The 18,579-nt window shown below is 48.8% G+C and overlaps 2 protein-coding genes across 4 annotated transcripts in view; one reads left to right on the forward strand and one right to left on the reverse strand.

Moving 5' to 3' along the window:
• Positions 1-7,917, reverse strand: part of LOC118505994 (growth factor receptor-bound protein 2) — a 49,391-nt gene extending 41,474 nt beyond the window's left edge. Inside the window, exon 1 of one of the 3 annotated variants that reach the window (XM_036042570.1) lies at positions 7,732-7,890. The gene's annotated coding sequence lies outside the window, so the exon portion shown is untranslated. Of the gene's footprint in view, positions 1-7,731 lie in introns of all 3 variants that reach the window. The other 2 variants (XM_036042567.1, XM_036042572.1) reach the window with 2 other exon arrangements.
• A 90-nt stretch (positions 7,918-8,007) lies between these two features.
• On the forward strand, positions 8,008-13,031 carry LOC118505986 (Fanconi anemia group D2 protein homolog). The gene is made up of 3 exons (XM_036042548.1): positions 8,008-9,920; positions 9,991-11,021; positions 11,090-13,031. The coding sequence occupies exons 1-3, from the start codon at positions 8,321-8,323 to the stop codon at positions 12,977-12,979; spliced, it is 4,521 nt and encodes a 1,506-aa protein (XP_035898441.1). The 5' UTR covers positions 8,008-8,320; the 3' UTR covers positions 12,980-13,031.
• Positions 13,032-18,579: the final 5,548 nt, after the last annotated feature.

The raw sequence follows: 18,579 nt of genomic DNA on the forward strand, positions 1-18,579 counted from the left end.
GATAATTTAACAACAATTTAAGGAACAAAAGTTTAAATATTAAATTGCTAGACTTGTTCATTCTAAAACTTTAGTTATTGTATCCTCTTTGTTCTTAATAAAACGAAGCGCACTAAAATCCATCTAGTAACCTTGGCGGGAGTGAATCTCATCTCGCACGCGGTTACTCTCGTTGGGTATTTGTTTTTTTTTCTCTATTTCCCTTATCACGAACTCATTGCTGCTCACTGATTGGTATGAGGGGAAGAGATACAAGAATGTTTCGCGTGCTCTCTCTCTCTATCTTTTCCACACCACATTTTCCACATTCCATTGAACTTCGAACTTCAAACTTCACGCGCGCACACACACACACACTGCGACCAGAGGGCACTGTCATCGTTTTTTTTACACACTCCCCACAACAAGGCGGCGAGGGTGTTGCCCCCAAGATGCTCTAGTTCTTTTATTTCTTTCCTACACACAACTCCGTGGGCCGTTATCAGCCGTGTGCTGCTGGAACGAGAGCAGGAACAATTTCACTCTCATTGTGTGGGAAAAGAATAAGCGCCATGCGCTTCGCGGTTGGTCAATAGGAATGCGGATGTTCGAGAAAACGCCGTCCGTGAAAATTTATCATTGATATTTAACTCCACGTAAATTGGGAGCGGTCCTCACATGGCAAAACCCAGGACCCTTCCCTCAAATCTAAATCCCTTCCGGGGCCGGTTCCCTCTGAACCAAGGACTATGGTAATACGGCTACTCGGTATCAAAAGATTAATTTTAAATACAGGGTTTCTCGATGATATTTTTTTTATCATTCAGATGCATTATTTAGAAAAATAGAGGAATTATTGCAGGTCGGTTGTGGAACTTTAAAACCATGTAATGGAATTTGGCAATTGATTGAGGATGGTAAAGAAGTGGAAATTATATTTCGGACTAATTTTCCACACCCACAGTAAAGATCCATAGTCGAATCACATATTTAATCGAAAGCCCGTAGGTCTAGTAAACCAGAAACGGCAGACATAACCTTAACAGGTTAAGCAACGAAAAAATGACGACTTTTAGTAGAAAGTTCTAAGCATTTCATACTTTTTTCGAGTGTGAAAGAACATCATTTCATCGCAGCATTTTCTTCCGCCTAAATAGTGAATCTATTCGCGGAACTGACGGAGGATTACGTTCGAAGCAGACCGACAACCGGCCGGCTCGGCTCCAATATTTGTGCTAATCTGACAATAAATCTGGCCTCATACTGCTAAGGTCGTATCGCTCTCGTTTATCTATTTTTCTAGAGGTTTTTTGTCTGATTCCTAAAAGGGGAAACCTCACAACACAACATCGCGAATATGATCGATGGCTCTATCTTTCCGTCGAAAACCGGAAAACTCAAGGCAGTGCGCGGCTCGTGTGTTTAATTCTTTGTTGCACAAAGCGGAGACTTTACGATGTGCAATAAAATCGTATCCTTCAGCAATATATTTATGCCTTCGAATCCTCTCGGTGGTGTGACCTCAGCAATAAGTAGAGAATGAGCGTGTTAATTTGCACGCGCACCAGCCACAAATGCGTGCAGACACATTGCATTCCTTCCCTTGTTTTTTATTAATCTAAACTCAACACGATGAGGGTACGAAAGGAAACATTATTTATTGTTGTAAAATTCACGGGCAAACCCTTCATAAAATTAACATAAGTAAAATTTCAGTTGGTGTAATTATATATTTCCCATTATTTAAATGAAAATAAAGCCTTTAGATAACACCACGAATGGGCCGATATCAAATCCTATCCGGACCACCTTCTCGTCTATCCAGTTTCGGGTAAATTATCCAAGGAAGCTAAATATTTCTGCGCCCCTGCACACTATTGCAAATAGGTTATTTTTAGCTCCTCGCGGCAAATTGTGCAACAATAACACAATCTCGTGCCAAAGCCAAGATTTGGACTACGCATACATCCAAGTTTGCTTACGCATTTGTAAAGTTTTGTATAAAGAATGATGAAAACAATTTAAATAAATCATAGTGTACATATTTCCACGCCATGTTGCTTGAGGAAAAGTCAATATCAACCAGTTTTATTGCAAGAGACATTTTCTCTTTAGGAGGGGCCCGTTTTGCTGTGCAGTAAACGGGACCAACTGTCCACCCGCCTAGCAATTGTGCGTAACGATCAGCAAGGCGGGTGAAGCATTCGTCTCATTTCACCGAGAAAATTTCCGCCATTTTCCGGGCCCGCAGTGATATCATCATCGAACGCTGGCCTGGTGGTGGTTTCACTCAACTGAAGTCACCGTTTTGAACTCTGATTCCACCCCGCAAACGTACGAACTGATAGCAGTAGGCCATGGAGAGATCAAGAAGGGAAATTCGTCCGTTCGGGGAAAAATCGGGAAAAACTTCAACGTACACGATCGTTGGTCGCAGCAACACGCACGCATTTATACATTGTTAACCACGTCGAATTTCGAGAGTCTACTATGTGTGTGTGTGTTTCGGGAATTCAGCGTGAGGCAACCGGCATCCGTAGCTAAAAGGTTATAAGATGCGTTGGCTGGTGGCGAGCTGGTGGCAGCAAAAGCGAAACAAGAATCTAATCAGATTTTAAAAATAACCAGCCAGCCAGGCGCAGCGGAAATATACAGACACTGGGTACGATTTTTACCAAGGTTTTTCCACCCGGCGTCGAACGTTGAACGAGTCAAAGGTTCTCTCTACCTCTCTCTCTCTCTCTTTCTATCTTACACTCTCTTGTGCACACACACACACCTAAAACACATAAGCACACCGGCTAAAACAAAAGGGAAGCGCGCGTAGGAAAATAAGGAAAAGTTTTACAAAAAAGTAGGCTGATTTTTCGCATTCGATTGTTGACGACCGTAGGGGAGGGGGGTGATAGTGGGATGTGCAGCCAAACGGTTGGGCGGAGGAAGATGGTTTGAAAAGATGGGGTGTGGTGTTAGCAATAGTTGAGTCACCCGTTTCGACAATGAAATAATGATAGGTTATTGGGAAAGTTTTGTTGGGGAAAAAGTTGTTCGTTTTTTTTTCTCTCTCCTTTTCAAACAATTTTCCACCGGTGGGAGAGGAAAGTGTGTGAGTTCAAGTGACAACTGAGGTTGGGGATTTGTGGGGCATTTTTTTTAGGAAAAACTTTAAATACTCAATCATCCAACAAGCTAGTTAACTGGAAAAAAGTATGTGCAACTTCTTCTGTATCACTTCCAGTTCAGTTCAATTTACTAGAAAAGATGAGATTATTGTGTTTTTTGCTTAACAAGCTAACATCAAGCTTTAAAACAATTATTGTGTTTCCTTCGAAAGCGATAGAAGGATTCGGGGAAAAACATACTTTGAAATGAAAATATTATATAAATGGAGTTTTAAAACAAAACAATACATATACAACACGATCTCACTAATATGCATTCAACTGGCTGCCTACAATTAAATCAGATGTTTTTAGCCTTGCAAAACAATTGTAGGTAGTTGCAAAAACTATAATTTAACCATTTTATTCTTATTCTCCTTTGGCCTTACGACCTCTTAGGTGATCATGTCAGCCTTATCTGGATTACTAGACTCAATGATACCACGTAGTTGGAAAGTCAGTCCTCACTACGGGGGTGACGGTCCGGATGGGATTTGAGCCCCGGTCCAGTGCCGTTGTCTTTGTCTTATACACTACAAAGTTTAAATATCTTAACGTAGCTCAGTTCTGGTGTTCCTGTACTTTATTATTTTTCCCCTTCTTTGGCACTCCAACCTCGAAAGGTCTCGGCCAGCTTTTTCTAGTTTTGTGTGACTTGATTTTACCCGTAGCGTAAGCGTAAGCTCGGTCTGGATGGGATTTGAACCCCGCTCCTACCGCATTGAACTAACATACACCATGCTCCAACCCAACCCATAACGGGGATTCATGCTACAGCCATGGCCGATAAAAATTTAGACGAAAATCCATCCTGCCTATGTAGGAGCGGTCTCCTCGTCAAGATGATGCAGTTGCATGTTCTGCGCTTCTGGCTAGCACACCAGAAAACGGGGTGATTTTTGTAGCCACGGCAGGGTTTAAAGTTAACATGAGAGTCATGCGGCACGAATCCAGACTAGGACTAAAAGTCCTCAAAATTGTATCACAAATCAGAACTCGTAATGTTCCGATTGTATGTGCGATGAATAGGGTAGGAATTGTTCATTACATGACACGAAACAGAGAGTGGATAACATTGCACGAGCGGTCATGGCAATGGATCCTGATCTAATTTCCAAAAGTACAGAGGTGCAACAGCTTTTCGAAGTAGGGTCGAGACGAAATACGCTATCAGCCACCATCATTTTCCCCGTTCCTGAACCCTATCGAACATTTGTTCAGCAAATGGAAGGAAATTGTTAACCGAACGAATCTGAACAATGAAGATGAAGTTATGGAGGCTATCGAAAATGGAAAATTTCTTATAACAGCTACAGATTGCAAAAATTGCTTCCGTCGTATGTGGAGCTACTGTTCATAATTTTGGGTTCGAGAAGTAAGTAATTATTAAACTACTTTTTCCTGAATTACAATATCACCTGATTATACCAACGAAGAAGAGAATAACGAAATCATCTACCCACAGCCGTGTAAACGTATCATGTTGGATGTTGCAAATGTTTATGTCGGGCATCTTAAATTTAGTTTGACAGTGAATGTTCACTTACGGTTGGCAGTTGCTAAGACGAAGCTTAAATAAGCCCAAAAACGGTGTATACTAGTAACTTATAAAACATTTTAGAGAGTTCATAGCTTTTTAAAGTTGCTTGTTTTGACATCGTCCGGCCGGCGGTGGCGGTCCGGTGACTGAGGCGACAGCGGCGCCGGTCTTCACACGGCAGGACCGAGGTTCAAAGCCCATCCAGACCGCCTCCCCGTACGTAGGGCTGACTACTTCCACACATACGGGGCCAAAAATCCTTCTGCGTATCTTCCTCTCAAACGTGGCTAAGAGGGCTTCGTCAGTTTCGAACAGAGTCCATGTCTCAGAGGCGTGAGTACTGGGACTATAAATGTTTTGTACAATCCCAGATTCGTCCATGCTGACTACTTTACTACGGGTAAAATTAAGTCACAAAATGCCAGAAATGGCAGACCAAGACCTCTCGAGGTTGTAGTGCCAAGGAAGAGGAAGAAGAAGTTTTGACACCATTATTAAGATTAGAAAAAAAACTAATACCCAATCCTTTCCGACTGTCGATACGACACGAAGGCGTAGTCTTGCGCGCATATGCCTACCGACTGGATGTAATTGAGCGCGGAATCCTGACCCGTGAAGTTGGTGAACAAATTCGATCAGTTATTTATAGCCAGCCAACAACCATGGGGCAACATGTGGTTCCCGGGTCCCGGGCAGAAGAAGTTTAATTCCTTCCACCCAGAAGAAAGCGTACGCCAAGCTTGCCGTGCATCCGACCATTATAAAAACAAACATTTGCACAACAATTTCCAAGGAAGCTGGGTTTCGTTCGTGGCTGTGCGGCACACGACTTACTAATGGGCCATTGCCTTTCGCCGTTGCCCATCATCCGGAACACGCCACCCATCCTTCCACCAAGTGTTCGGAGTTCTGATTGGAAATGTTGTTTTTGCTAAAAATAAATTCAAATATCGAGATCGATTATTCAAAACGAAAGTCTGAACCAAATGCACATCGCTTCACATTGTATATTCCCATTCGATAAAACAAAAAAAAAAGCCAACAATAAACAAGTAAAAGGTGAAGAGGCTGCTGCTGCTGGGTGGTGGGTCTCGTAAATTTTAAAACTCTTCAAAAGAGGATCAAATATGCGAACATTCAGAGTAGGCTTTTTTTGACCTTTTCAAACGAAGCAGAAAGTAAACGGTGTACACAGCAAGCATAATTGAGATTACACAAATACCTAATCCACACAACACCCAAAAAAACACCTAACTTCTTCATGCGTAACTCTTCACAGGCTACTGTTGTGGGGGGAATTTAAAAAATGTAAGCAAAAAGTAAAAGGAAGATGATGCACTCGAGAATGTCGAGAAGGAATCGGGTGAAACGAGGTTGCACCGCGAACTCCTTACCCATTGCTCTCCCTCTCTCTCTCTCTCTCTCTCTTTCTCATTAATTCTCGTTGCCCTTCCGCTTTCCTCTTCCTCCCCCTTCCATTGCTGTGTGTTCTGTGCTGTGCCTTCGGCTATTTAGGGGTTGAAAGTTGATGCAAATCGCTCGGAATAGTCTGGCCATGTGAGAGCTTCATCATCATTATCATCATCGTCGTCATCGTCACCATCAACGCCAACGCTGAACATAGTTATGTCCGGGCGGGTGTATGTTGCCTTACTTTTAGAGCATATATTTAATGTGGTTTCTGGTGCAGCACCACACACGCACACACCCACATAATATGAATGTCATATGCACACACACACACACACACACACACACCATCTCGCGCATCGTGTTCTGTACAGTCATAATCATATTTAGAAGGGGGTTGGTTGCGATGTTCCATCCGTTCCCGACTCTCCCGATGCATTCTTCGGAGCATGGCCTAGAGCTAGGATCGGTATTCGACACGAAACCAAGTCGCCAAACCCGTTTTCGGAGCGCTTTACAAGCCGGTGAATCTTTGCTCCGATAGCCGAAATGAGACAAATAAAGTCGTTTGGTGTGTTTACACGCCGTGCAAATGTCATTTGCAGTTGCATGTGTTGACCGGAGATATCATTTTATGGTTTTTTTCCCTCCCCTATTGCCTGCAGCCGGAAGATAGAACGCCACCGATAGTTCGTGGACGGAATGTGTGGTTGGAGGAAGGTGGAAAGGAACGGGGGTGGAAAATACCGTCAATAAGCCGCATCTATGATGATGGTGGACCTTTTCTCAGAACCGTACGCACGCACACACGCTCACGCTCAGTATGTGCAGTTCGTGCTTTTGCGCTCTCTCTCTCTCTCGCTCGCTATCTCTTACGCTCCCAGCGCGGTTCACTGTATGCGAGATATCGTGTCGTCGAAATTGCTGGAACAAAAAAAAAGCCTCTACAAACCATTGACATTCATCATGTATGCTGCCGATTTTTTAAAAGGTTGCTAGACAACTCGTCTTGAACTTGTTTTTCTTCTGCTTCCTCTTCTTCATCTTCTTCTTTAACACACATGAAAGAACAATAGCGTGTACGCATACAATCAACCAGAAACTGTTCTCGCGCTTGTCAGCGGCATCCCTTCGCTCGCATCACTGTGGCTTACATTCACCAATACTACAGATTTTGGGAACTACATTTTTCGGAGGGTTTTCCCGGATTCACCAACACACACCGGTGCGTGCACACACCGGAATCACCGTTTAGTCGGATTTTTTTTTTTTTTGGTTGAGGATTAAAATTATCTTCCGGCTGCTGCACGGCACGGTGCAGAGGCAAAGACACGGGGTGCAACTATGGAGACACAGAACCAGAATCAGTGCACTTCTCTCGTTCAGCCGAAGTCGATGTCACCCACACGCACAATCCTGCTTCCATCGCGCACACACAACCGTACAACGCACCTCCAACACTACACCTCACCGATCCGCCAACTCCCTACGTTTCACAAGAAAGCACCGAAAAAAGGTGAAGGAAGAGTACGGTAAGAAATTCTGTCTCCTCCCTCACGACGTGCGGCGCGTTAGTAGACGGCGACTGGGGTTTGTGGGTTAGCGCTTGTCGTGCCGTTCACACGCACAAAATCGACGTACGCTGTGCCGTTGCCGATATTGCTACTTATTCACAATGCACTCACGGGTGAAACTAACGCTGACCGAAAAACACAACGCAACGAAAAACGGCTCGATAGACAGACACACACGAAAAAGGCGAGCGGGACGAGAACGTTGTCGCTTTTTTCTGAAGCGAGCATACGGAAAGAAGGTTGGTACAGGTATGGGCAGTTTGACAGCGACGTTCACGATGAAGGATCGTGTCATTGACAAATGGTGACCGAACGCGGTGGGTGAAAAAAGTGATTTATTTTATTTAAATTTCAAGGCTTTGGAATTGATTTCTTAAAATGTGTTTCTTCTTCATTTCTTATGTATTTCACTATGAACGGAGTACAATTTGATGAACAAAAGATGTGTCGGGATTTTATTTTGGATTTATTTTTCTGTTTTTTCTTTGTTTATATTGCAGACGACCCCTGTACTCTGCATTTGACAGCCACCCGCTGTCAAACATTTAAATCCCACCAATTTTTGAAAACACACAACTTTGCGCGCTTGACCGCTACCGGTCGTGAAGGCGGTCGTGAATATTCCCGTTCATCCCCAAAACCCAACCAACGCCCACATGAACGAAGCATACTCACAGGCCAAACGGCGCCGGCACGCTCAACCCGGCAACGAGCGTGGCCAAAATGAGCAGGAAGAGGACGATTTCTTTGGCAGCCAGTTTTCGGTACCGGCTTCGCAGGCCGCCAGCCAGCGTCGATATTTGTCCCAGCGCAGCAACCTGCAGCGGTCGCAGGTGGTTAAACCCGGACGCAAACCACCGACAAACTACTACGAAAGTGTCCTGTTTATGGCCGGGCTCAGTTTGGACGAGCCGGGCGGTGTCGTGGTGCTGAAGTGTGAACCGATCGTGTTCATGCACAAGCTGAAGAGTGTCCTGCGCACGAATGCCGACTATCCGACGAACGTGGACCGGTTTTTGGCCGGCATCGAGGTAACCATGAAGGATCGAACCAGTTTTCTGAAGCTGCTCGAATGTTGCCAGGTGGTGCCGAGCGCGGCCACGGTGCATGAGGACGCACTGCAACCCGTCCGTAAGCCCGTGCAGGAGAGTTTGATGAAGATGTTTCTGCTGGTGGACTTTCTGCAGCTGAAGCTGATCGAACTGCTGTTCGGGTACCTGATGCAGGAGCTCGGTACCGTTGCTTCCCCGGACGGAGGACTGATGGTTGAAGATTCGATCGTCGGCTTTGTGCTGTCCCAGCTGAAATTTATAGACCACGTCCAGAACGGTGAGCTAGTGTTCGAGAAGGTGTTCGAGCTGCTGGCGAAAGCGAACCGCAACCAGGTGGTGTTCGACGAGATCATCTTCAGCCTGGAGGATGTGATCGACGTGTCGAAGCACGATGACGCGCTTGCCCGGCTGGTAAAGTTGCGACCCCGTCCACAGGATCTGATCACACCCAGCACCGTGGAGGTGTTTACCGGTATGTGCCTGAGCGTGCAAACGCTCGAGTTGCTCCGGCGCAAGGTGGTACAGTATGTGGCGGACGGCTGCCCACTCCGGTACTATCCAGCGTTGGTGAAGATGCTGCTCAAGTTTAATCGTACCGAGCCGCCGGAAAACATTGCCGCAATCGTACGGGAAGTTCGTCGGCTGCTCGACACCAGCGCGCACGGCGATACCTGGACGGCAACCGCTTCCACTGCGGACGACTGTGCGGAGCAGGTGCTGCGTACGATCTATCAAGCAATATCGGCTTCGGCGCTGCTGTACGATGCCTGGATCACCGTCATTCGGCAGCTGCCGAGCGCCGAGGACCATCTGCCCGTCGATCTGCTGCTGCTCACCATCGCCACCACGATCAACGAGGTAAAGGCACCCCGCATACGCAAGCTGACGATCAAAAAGATCGAGCAACAGTGCTTTACCGACGCGCACACGGACCTGCTGGTCGGTGGCTGCTTTCACCGCGTGCTGCAAACCCATCTCGACGGCTTTCTGCAGCTGATCGAGTGCTGCACGCGCGAAAAGCACGAGCGTGTGTGTGAGTTTGGTGTGGCCGCGATGAGCGCACTGTTTGCGCTCGATCAGTCCGTCATTGCCACCGACAATCGGGTCGTGCTGAGCAAGATCGTTGGGTTCATCTGCGAAATGGCGTCGGCGAATGTGGCGAGCCGGAACGATTTCCTCATCGGCCGATGCATTGGAGCGTTGCGTGAGTTTACCAAACCCGCCCCGGGGATTTAAAGTTTGAATTCGTTTCAACTTTGAGTTAATCGTTTCAGGCAAGCTCCACGACTCGCACCCGAAAGAGATCGAACGCAGTGCGGAACTGCTGCTCCGCATACTGGACATCGCACCGGAACTGACGCTGAAACAGTACCGTCCGCTGATCGGCGTGATTTATGCGGCCGCCATTCCCTCCCGCCGGAACGACGATGATACGGAGCTGACCGCGATCCGGGACAACCTGGAGATCATCGTCAAGAAGCAGCTGATGTGCGACAACAAGGACACCAAGCGGAAGGGCATCATCGGGTTGGTGCAGATGGTGTACTATCTCTCGCTCGTACCCACCCCCACCGACGATGCACCCGAGCTTAGCGCGAGCTTCGATTCCGAGCGTACGATCGGAACGGTCAGCGACATTCCCAGCGTAACCGGCCGCAACCTGGCCAATCTTGTCAGCACACTCTTCCTGTCCACCAACCAGTCGCCGGATTTGCTCGCCATATGTTACGATGAGTTGGCGAGCATGTTGGCCCAGGCCCGCCCCCGGTCGGCGCCCGCCTGGGAGAAAACGTTCATCATATGGTTGTGCGATACGATCACGATGGATTTTCAGGGCACGTTTCTGGTGGAAAACGAAACGCCCCTCCCGTCGCGGGATGCAACCGGACCGGCCGGCATTCTGCTTGCACGCAAACTGTGCATCAACGAGGCGGACGAGGAGGAACCGGTCAATACGGAGGCGGCTTCGATCGCGGTGAACGTTGGTGGGGCGGTGCTGGTGCATGGTGGCGGCAGTCGCCATACAGCCATCGGCTATCTGGCACCGATTTTTAGACTAATGCGTACACTGCACTACGTACGGTATGGTGGGGCGCTCGAGTCGATCAATGCGCTGCTGGGTTGTACGCTCGTCGTACCCGACTTCTACGGCGTTAACGAGGAGGAAGAACGGCGCTTTTCGATCGATCTGTACGACGAAGCGTCGTGTACGCTGCTGCTCGACATCTACTTCTATCTGGCCAACTGGTTCCGGGAGTGTGTGAGCGCGTTCGTAGGCCAGGAAGACGCCGCGATGCGACGGAAGGTCAGTATTGCAATTGCGAACCAGTCGCCAGCTTTCCGTAATACAACTGTTTTGACGCATTCCGCCAGGTGCTCGAACGTCTGCATGAGCTCGTAACGCTGGAACATCGGCTCGGACGCATGCTGGAACGAATGGTCGCGGACGGCGAGTACATTCCACCGCTCGCATCCGACTTTATGGATCCACCGGCTGGCGCGTCGAAGAAACTAAAGCTGGCGGAAGCCCAGCGAGCCGGTCGTCCGCGGGCGGGAGCACACGATAAGACGGTCAATCTCGATGCACCACTCAGCACGCAAACGGCAGCCGCAACTGCACCCTCCACGGTGGGACAGTTTAATGAGCAAAGTTTGCTGCTGCGCTGTGCCTTTGCCCTTCGCCGGATGGATCCGGAGCTGGTGCGGCTGTTCGCCGTGCCGCTGGTACCGGCCCGCGTGCTTGAACTGCCGGCACAGCGCGGTACGTGTCTCGCGCTGCCCGAGTACCGTTTCGTGCTGGAAAATGTGACCGTTGCGCTGGAACAGTCGAGCGAAGCGGAGGGTCGCTACCGGCGGTGTATGGTGGACCGTTGGCAAGAGTTCGCCGAGCGGACGGGTGTTCTGCAGCAGCGTCTGCAGGAAGCAACGCACCGTTTGCAACCCGCTTCCGTTCAGGAGCTGCTTCCGCTGAAGTCCTGCTACCTCTGGAGTCTTCGGCTGGCAACGGCAATGCTGACGTGGAAACGGTTCCGCGAGCAGCGTGGCCGAGCCGAGCTGGTGCGGGTGTTGCGACTGCTGGTGGAGAAGCTTACCGACCCGGCCGAACCCACTGCGGACGATTTGCATCTGACGGAGCTGGCAAAGCTCCTGCTGAAAGGGCTCGTCGTGCAGGAAGCGTGCTTCGGTGATCTTTCGATCGCAGCCCAGCTATATCGACTGGCACGCGCGGTCGGTGAGAGTGTCGGTGATCGGACCACTGCCTCCCGCTCTATAGCTCGGTTTACGCGTAGCATTCTCACCGCACCGGACATCCGTTCAGCGGACAGCAGAGCGAACCAGCACTTCACAACCATCCTGGATGGGTTGATCGAGACGGTCGGGTTGAAGCCACTCAAGCAGCTTATCGTTGATATGCGGCAGGATGTAAGCATCGACGATAGGATCACCAACGCTAAGTCGGGTGGCAAATCGAAAGGGAGTAAAGAATCGTCCCCAGCTACCACCACCGTCCGCACGTTTGCCTCCTTCAAGCGACCACACTACGCCCTACTGTTCAAGGGCTTGTGCCGAGCGTTTCTGCGCGTGCTGCAGGACGAAATACGTGCCCGGGCTGGTGCGGGTGGCGGTCCGAACCGTCGGCTCGAGCTGTGGGAAACGGCATGCGAAGCGACGGGCGAACTAACCAACATCGTTAAGCGTGCGCAGCACGCAGGCAACTTCGGCATCTACCTCCGTTTCGCGCAGATCTTTATCAAGCTGTTTCTCAAGAGTGGTCTGCCCGCGCTCGAAACCGTACTGCGCTCGTCCGCGGAGCGTGCGTCCAATCTGCTGTCGACACTGCAAACCACCACCCGCTATCTGCACAACGTATGCTGCCAGACGAAGGTGGCCAAGGGGACCGGCTCATCTGCCGGTGCACTCGCCCAGATTCCTTTCGTGCGGGAGTCGGTCGAGACGCTGGTGTATCGCGTAAAGGCCGCCCTGGTGGCGAACCGCTGCTCTGCCGTCTTCTGGATGGGCAATCTGAAGAACAAGGATATGCAGGGTGATCTGATCGCTTCCCAGCTGCCTGCACCCGAATCGGACGAGGGGGAGGAAGAGGACGGGACGAATGATGCGTTGCAGGACGCATCCGACATTGCGGACGATCTGAGCGATGATGGTGGCGAGAGTGGTGCACCGGTTGCTGGGACATCGGCAACGACGCGCCCCAACCGAGGGGCAGCTAGCGTAACGAAATCGTCTCAGAGTAAGTGCTTCTGAGCTCTGAACTACCTGATATTTACTAAGACAAATAAATAAACTGGGGAAAGCACAGAGTAGTATTGTAATCCTGGCCTCCTGGGCCTCATCTAATTAGTAATACAATCTGCTACTTCTATCTGGTATGACAACCATGTAAGTGTTGGAAGGTACTTCCTCTTACTTACTTATCAGGCGCTACAATCGCTTTGCGGTCTTGGGCTGCTGCAACAATCCTCGATACCGCTCACGGTTCAGCGCCGTCGTCTGCGAATCCGTTATCCCGACCGTTTTGGCGGACGCATCAACGCCATCACTTCATCTGCAGTTTGGGCCTACCACGCCTCCTCTGTCCGTGTGGACGGGCTAAAAGGACTTTACGGGCTGGGTCGTCCGGTGTCATTCTCATGACGTGACCAGCCCACCGATGGTGAGATCATCGTACAGCTCGTAGAGCTCGTCATTGTAGCGGCTCCTTCATTCTCCTTCCAAACTTACGGGGCCAAAAATCCTTCTGAGCATCTTCCTCTCGAACGCGGCTAAGAGGGCTTCGTCAGTTTTGGACAGAGTCTATGTCTCAGGGGCGTATGTGAGTACTGGGACTATAAATGTTGTGTACAGTCCCAGCTTCGTCCGTCAACTGACCAAATTTATTCATGTTACATAACTATACAGGCAACGCCTACTAGATCCCTAACTCCCGAGGTTGCCATGTTCCACAACACTTCTCCTCAAACACGGTAGATTCTAATCCAATTTGTTGGCACATCTTCTCCATCTTGACGCGTGCCAATGGTTTTGTTAGTCCATCGGCAACCATGTCTTCACTAGAGCAATAGTGAATATCTACTACTAATGAGTGACCGAACGTAAAAACTGCGCATACCGAGTAATGCAGCAGCGGCATAGAACGCGGGCATGCGCAGAGGAATACTCACGGCTCAGGAGAGAAGAGAAAAGAGTTCACCGCACCAAAAAACAACTTTGGGAAGAGCACCGGGTGCGGGAACTTCAAGAAATCAGAGTGCGTTACGGACCAGGAAGAAAGTTTTACCAGGAGATAGCAGGTCGCCGAAATAACTTTAGACCTAAGGTGACCTGCTGTCGGAATAAGGATGGGGATCTGGTCAGTTACCAGCCAGAGGTCCTCTCGCGATGTGCTCAGTACTTTGATGAATTGCTGAATGATCAGCTCAACGAACAGCTAGAGGCTCCACTAGCAGATTGATATCATGCTAATGCCACCTAGCATTGATGAGACACGAATGGCCATCCGTCGGCTCAAGAACAACAAGGCACCAGGCACCGATGGAATAGTAGCCGAACTGATCAAAAACGGTGGTGCAGCACTCGAACAGGAAATTCATCAAATTATTACTGAGGTATGGGATAGCGAATCGATGCCTTGTGATTGGAATCTTGGCATCATCTATCCCATATACAGGAAGGGAGATAGGCTAGAGTGCAGCAACTACAGGGGTATTACGGTGTTGAATACCGCCTACAAGATCTTCTCCCTTATCTTACAAGATCGACTTGTCCCATTCGTTGAAGGGATAGTCGGAAACTATCAGAGAGGATTCCGAAACGGAAAATCAACCACTGACCAGATCTTCACGATGCGGCAAATCTTGGAGAAGATGGCGGAGCAGCAGTTCCAATCCTACCATCTCTTCATTGATTTTAAAGCCGCATATGACAGCATAGCCAGGGTAAAACTGTACGACGCAATGAGCTCTTTTGGAATCCAGGCCAAGCTTACCAGGCTTGTACGAATGACAATCTTCTACACATGAATACGATGAACAGGCTCATCGATAGCCTTTAGAATCATCAATAACCACACCAACTCACGGCTGGCTTCACAAAGTGCCACGTACTCCGCTTCAGTTGACGAAAGTGTGACGCATGGTTGCTTTCGTGCTGCCCAGCTGATTGGTCCTCCGAGAAGAACGACGAAACCGGGGTTCATCTACGTACGTACTTCCAGTTGCCCCGGTGAACCGATTCTTAAACTCCAATCCGCGGTGGACTGAAGATAAGCGTAGCGTTCGTTTTGCTTCGGTCCAGTCTGCTTCTGCGGCCTAGAGTTGATGCACCGATTGCAATATCTGGTCTCGTGTTTACCGCAACGTACAGAAGAGCGCCCACCAGGCTCTGAAACTCCTCGTTTCGTGATCGTGTTACGCGAATTCCTAAATAATGCCTTACGTCTCCCAGGCACGTAATGGTAAAGTGCTCTTGAAGATGCCTACGAATAGGCATGAGTCTGCTACGGATGGTATGTACCTCAGCTGCTGCCAGCCAGCCTTGGAGCCTTCCAGTTTCCTCCAGTTCTCCATGAAGGTACGCTGTCTTCACGTCCGCGTGTTGTACCAGCACGACGGGCTGCAACACTCAGCAGGGTCCACAAAGTGGTTTGTTTGACGACTGGAGCAAAAACTTCGTCGTAATCGGCCCCATACTTTTGCCTGAATCCTTGCGCTACCGGTCGGGCCTTGTAGCGAATGAGGTTCCCATTTTCATCCATCTTTTTTGTAAACACCCATTTGTTGCCAATAGCCTTCTTGTTAGGAGGTAAACTTACTACTTTCATAGTTGCCATCCACATGTCACGGTCAGGGCTAGCCATCGCCTCATTGAATGTGCATGGTTCCCCGTGGAATTGGGTGGCTATGCGCACGGTGTCTTGATATCGTTTCGGTGGAATACCCTTTGTAGAACGCTCCGATCGTCGAATTACCGGAACAGAACGTCCTTCTTGATGGATAGATGTTTCTGGCCCCCTCCTGCATACCAGATGCTTCTAGCTCCAAGATATTTTCGCGACCGGTAGAGTGGTCTTCAATATCACTTTCCAATTCGTCGTTCGATGTTGCTGATTGGAAACCGTCAAACTCTATCTCACTAAATTGATCGTATTCCTGGCCATCGTCATTTTCGGAGAATGTAGCTGCTGGTGTCTCATCATCACCAATTTCTAGTGTTGCAACAACGGGATCTTCATCAGCTTTGCTACCAATCATCGGATAAGAAAATGGATATGGAAAGATACTTCCCTGCGAAGGTTTGGTTTCCCAAACCTCCCGATGTGTCAGAAAACGACAATCTCTGCTCGTGGTCATCTTGTCCGTTACAGGATCGATGAAACGATAGGCTTTATACTGCAAAGAGTAGCCTACAAATAGCATCTTTTTCGATTTTGCATCCAGTTTCGAGTGCTTCTCAGATGGTATCCATACATATGCCCACGACCCGAAAATCTTGAGGTGACTGAGGCCAGGCTTCTCTCCAGTCCAGAGCTCAAACGGTGTTTTCTTTATGGGCTTCGTCGGTAACCGATTCTGCAGATATGAGGGCCGTGTGCACAGCTTCTGCCCAATACGTGTGTTGCAGCTGCGCGTCCAGAATCATACAACGAGCCATCTCCACCGGCGAACGATTATTTCGCTTCGCTACCCCGTTTTGTTGTGGTGTATACGCAGTGGTGAACTGTTGAATTATACCCTCTTGACGACAGGGAACGTTTAAGGGCTTCATTCTTGTATTCGCCACCTTGATCTGAACGAATCACCTTGGGTACTCTTCCGATCTGATTCTTTACATGTTGAACGTAATCCTTGATCCGATCTGTAACCTCGCTAAAATACACTACTGTGTAGCGGGAAAAATCGTCTATCATCGTAAGGAAGTAACGACATCCCCCCGGGCGTTGACGTTTTCATTGGTCCAAACACGTCCATGTGGATAATGTCCATGAGATTCCTTGGAAACGGCAGAAGTGCCATCTTTCCCTCTTTTCAGCACTCACATGTTACGATACCTGTTGCTAGACCATTCTTTTCCAAGTCTCGAATCGCATCCGGCTCACGATGCCAAGTGTGTAAACAGTTCGGTGTATGTTCACTCACTTTAAGGGCAACGTGTGCTGTCCGTAACCCATACATCCCGTCGGAAATCATCGTATCTGCGATCACCTTTTCGTCCTTTTGGATGTGACACCCATCCTCATCAAAGATGAACTTGAGTCCCTTGGCTGTCAGTTTCCTTACATATGTTAAAATTTTGGTTTTGAATTGTGGAACATAGAGCACACACAGTGAGGAGAACAGTGCTGCATTCACCCTCTCGAGTCATCCACGTCATTCTACACGAACCGATTCCTTCTGCCATCTGGTAAGTAAACGCTCTGCCTCAGTGAGCAGTCTAACCTAACAAAGTAGTCTCGATCGAGGCACATGTGGTGATGTGGCGCCGGAGTCAATGACCCACGCATCACGTCCACTGAACCTTTGAGCAGCCGCGAATGTGAAATTCCCGACATTGCTTCTGCTTGTGGCCCGGTTTCCGGCAAAAGTTACATAACAAGCTATTTCTCTGCTTCCCGGTAACTGCCTTAAGCACGGAATCGTAGCAACCTCCGTTTCCCCTTCCTGCTACTTCATCAGCCAACTTGGATTTGATCAATTCGAGGGTCAAATCGCTCTCGGATCTGGTCTGCAAAGCTTTCGTCAGAGTATCAAAGGATTCGGGCAAGCTTCGTTGCACCATTGCCACCTGCAATTTACAGTCCAATACATGATTCGCCACCGCCAGTCGCTCGAAGAGTTCTTCCATTTCGAAAACGTGCCGCTCGATGTCTTCGCCATCAGTATACCGTTTGTTGCAGACTTGTTTCAGCAATGACACTACGGAAGTCAATGTTACCTTTTCGTATTGGGTTTTTAGGGCATCCCAGGTCTGCTTCGCTGTTTTCGAGTCCTTGATTAAGTTTAACTGACCATCCTCCAGAAGAAGCCCAATCGTTGCTCGGGCTTTCTGGTCACCGGTGTCCCAAGCCGTGGTATCTACTGCAGTACTTGATCCGGAGACAGCAGCACTCGCCGACCTCGTTCCAACCACGTACCGCCACAAGTCTTCCCGTACCAGCAGAAACTTGACTTTCGTTTTCCATGTTTCATAATTACTTCCATATAGCTTGGCAATCCCCAAACGCTCCATCTTGAAAAATTTTCAACTCTTTCGTTATCGTTTCGTTAGGGTCCTGGGCCCATAACCTGTGCGGAAGGTACTTCCCCTTACGAGTGGAAAAAGAACAACTGACTAAATTTATTCGTCTAACATAACTATACAGGCAACACCTACTAGATTCCTAACTCCCGAGGTTGGTATGTTCCCCAACAGTCAGGTGTACAAGGCCGTCAGAAATCAATCGAATAACTTAACCAGTCTGACAAAGAATGACGTGTTTAATTTGCTGCATAATCTGGTAATCGAACAGGGTATAGAACTCAAGATTGTACTTACTTATCCCGCGCTGCAACCGTTTCGCGGTCTTGGCCATCTGCAACACTCCTCGATACTGCTCACGGTCCAGCGCCTTCGTCTGCCAATCCCGGCCGTTCTGGGGGACACATCAACGCCAGCATCTCCTCTGTTCGTGTGGACGGCCTATAAGTACTTGACGGACTGGATCTTCCGGTGTCATTCTCATGGCTTGACCAGTCCACCTGGGAACCTGGCGAGTATCTAGTTCGCTGCACGATGATGAGATACTCCTCCATTGTCCTTCCACACATACGGGGCCAAAAATCCTTCTGAACATTGTTCCCTCTGAATAA

Source organism: Anopheles stephensi, chromosome 2 (assembly GCF_013141755.1).
Source record: "Anopheles stephensi strain Indian chromosome 2, UCI_ANSTEP_V1.0, whole genome shotgun sequence".
Lineage (NCBI taxonomy): Eukaryota > Metazoa > Arthropoda > Insecta > Diptera > Culicidae > Anopheles > Anopheles stephensi.

Bases quoted from the DNA above. Each gene is read 5' to 3' on its own strand.
- LOC118505986 (XM_036042548.1), top strand. From the start codon at position 8,321: ATGAACGAAGCATACTCACAGGCCAAACGGCGCCGGCACGCTCAACCC. The intron at 9,921-9,990 runs GTGAGTTTACCA...TAATCGTTTCAG, and splicing joins CCGATGCATTGGAGCGTTGC to GCAAGCTCCACGACTCGCAC. The intron at 11,022-11,089 runs GTCAGTATTGCA...GCATTCCGCCAG, and splicing joins ACGCCGCGATGCGACGGAAG to GTGCTCGAACGTCTGCATGA.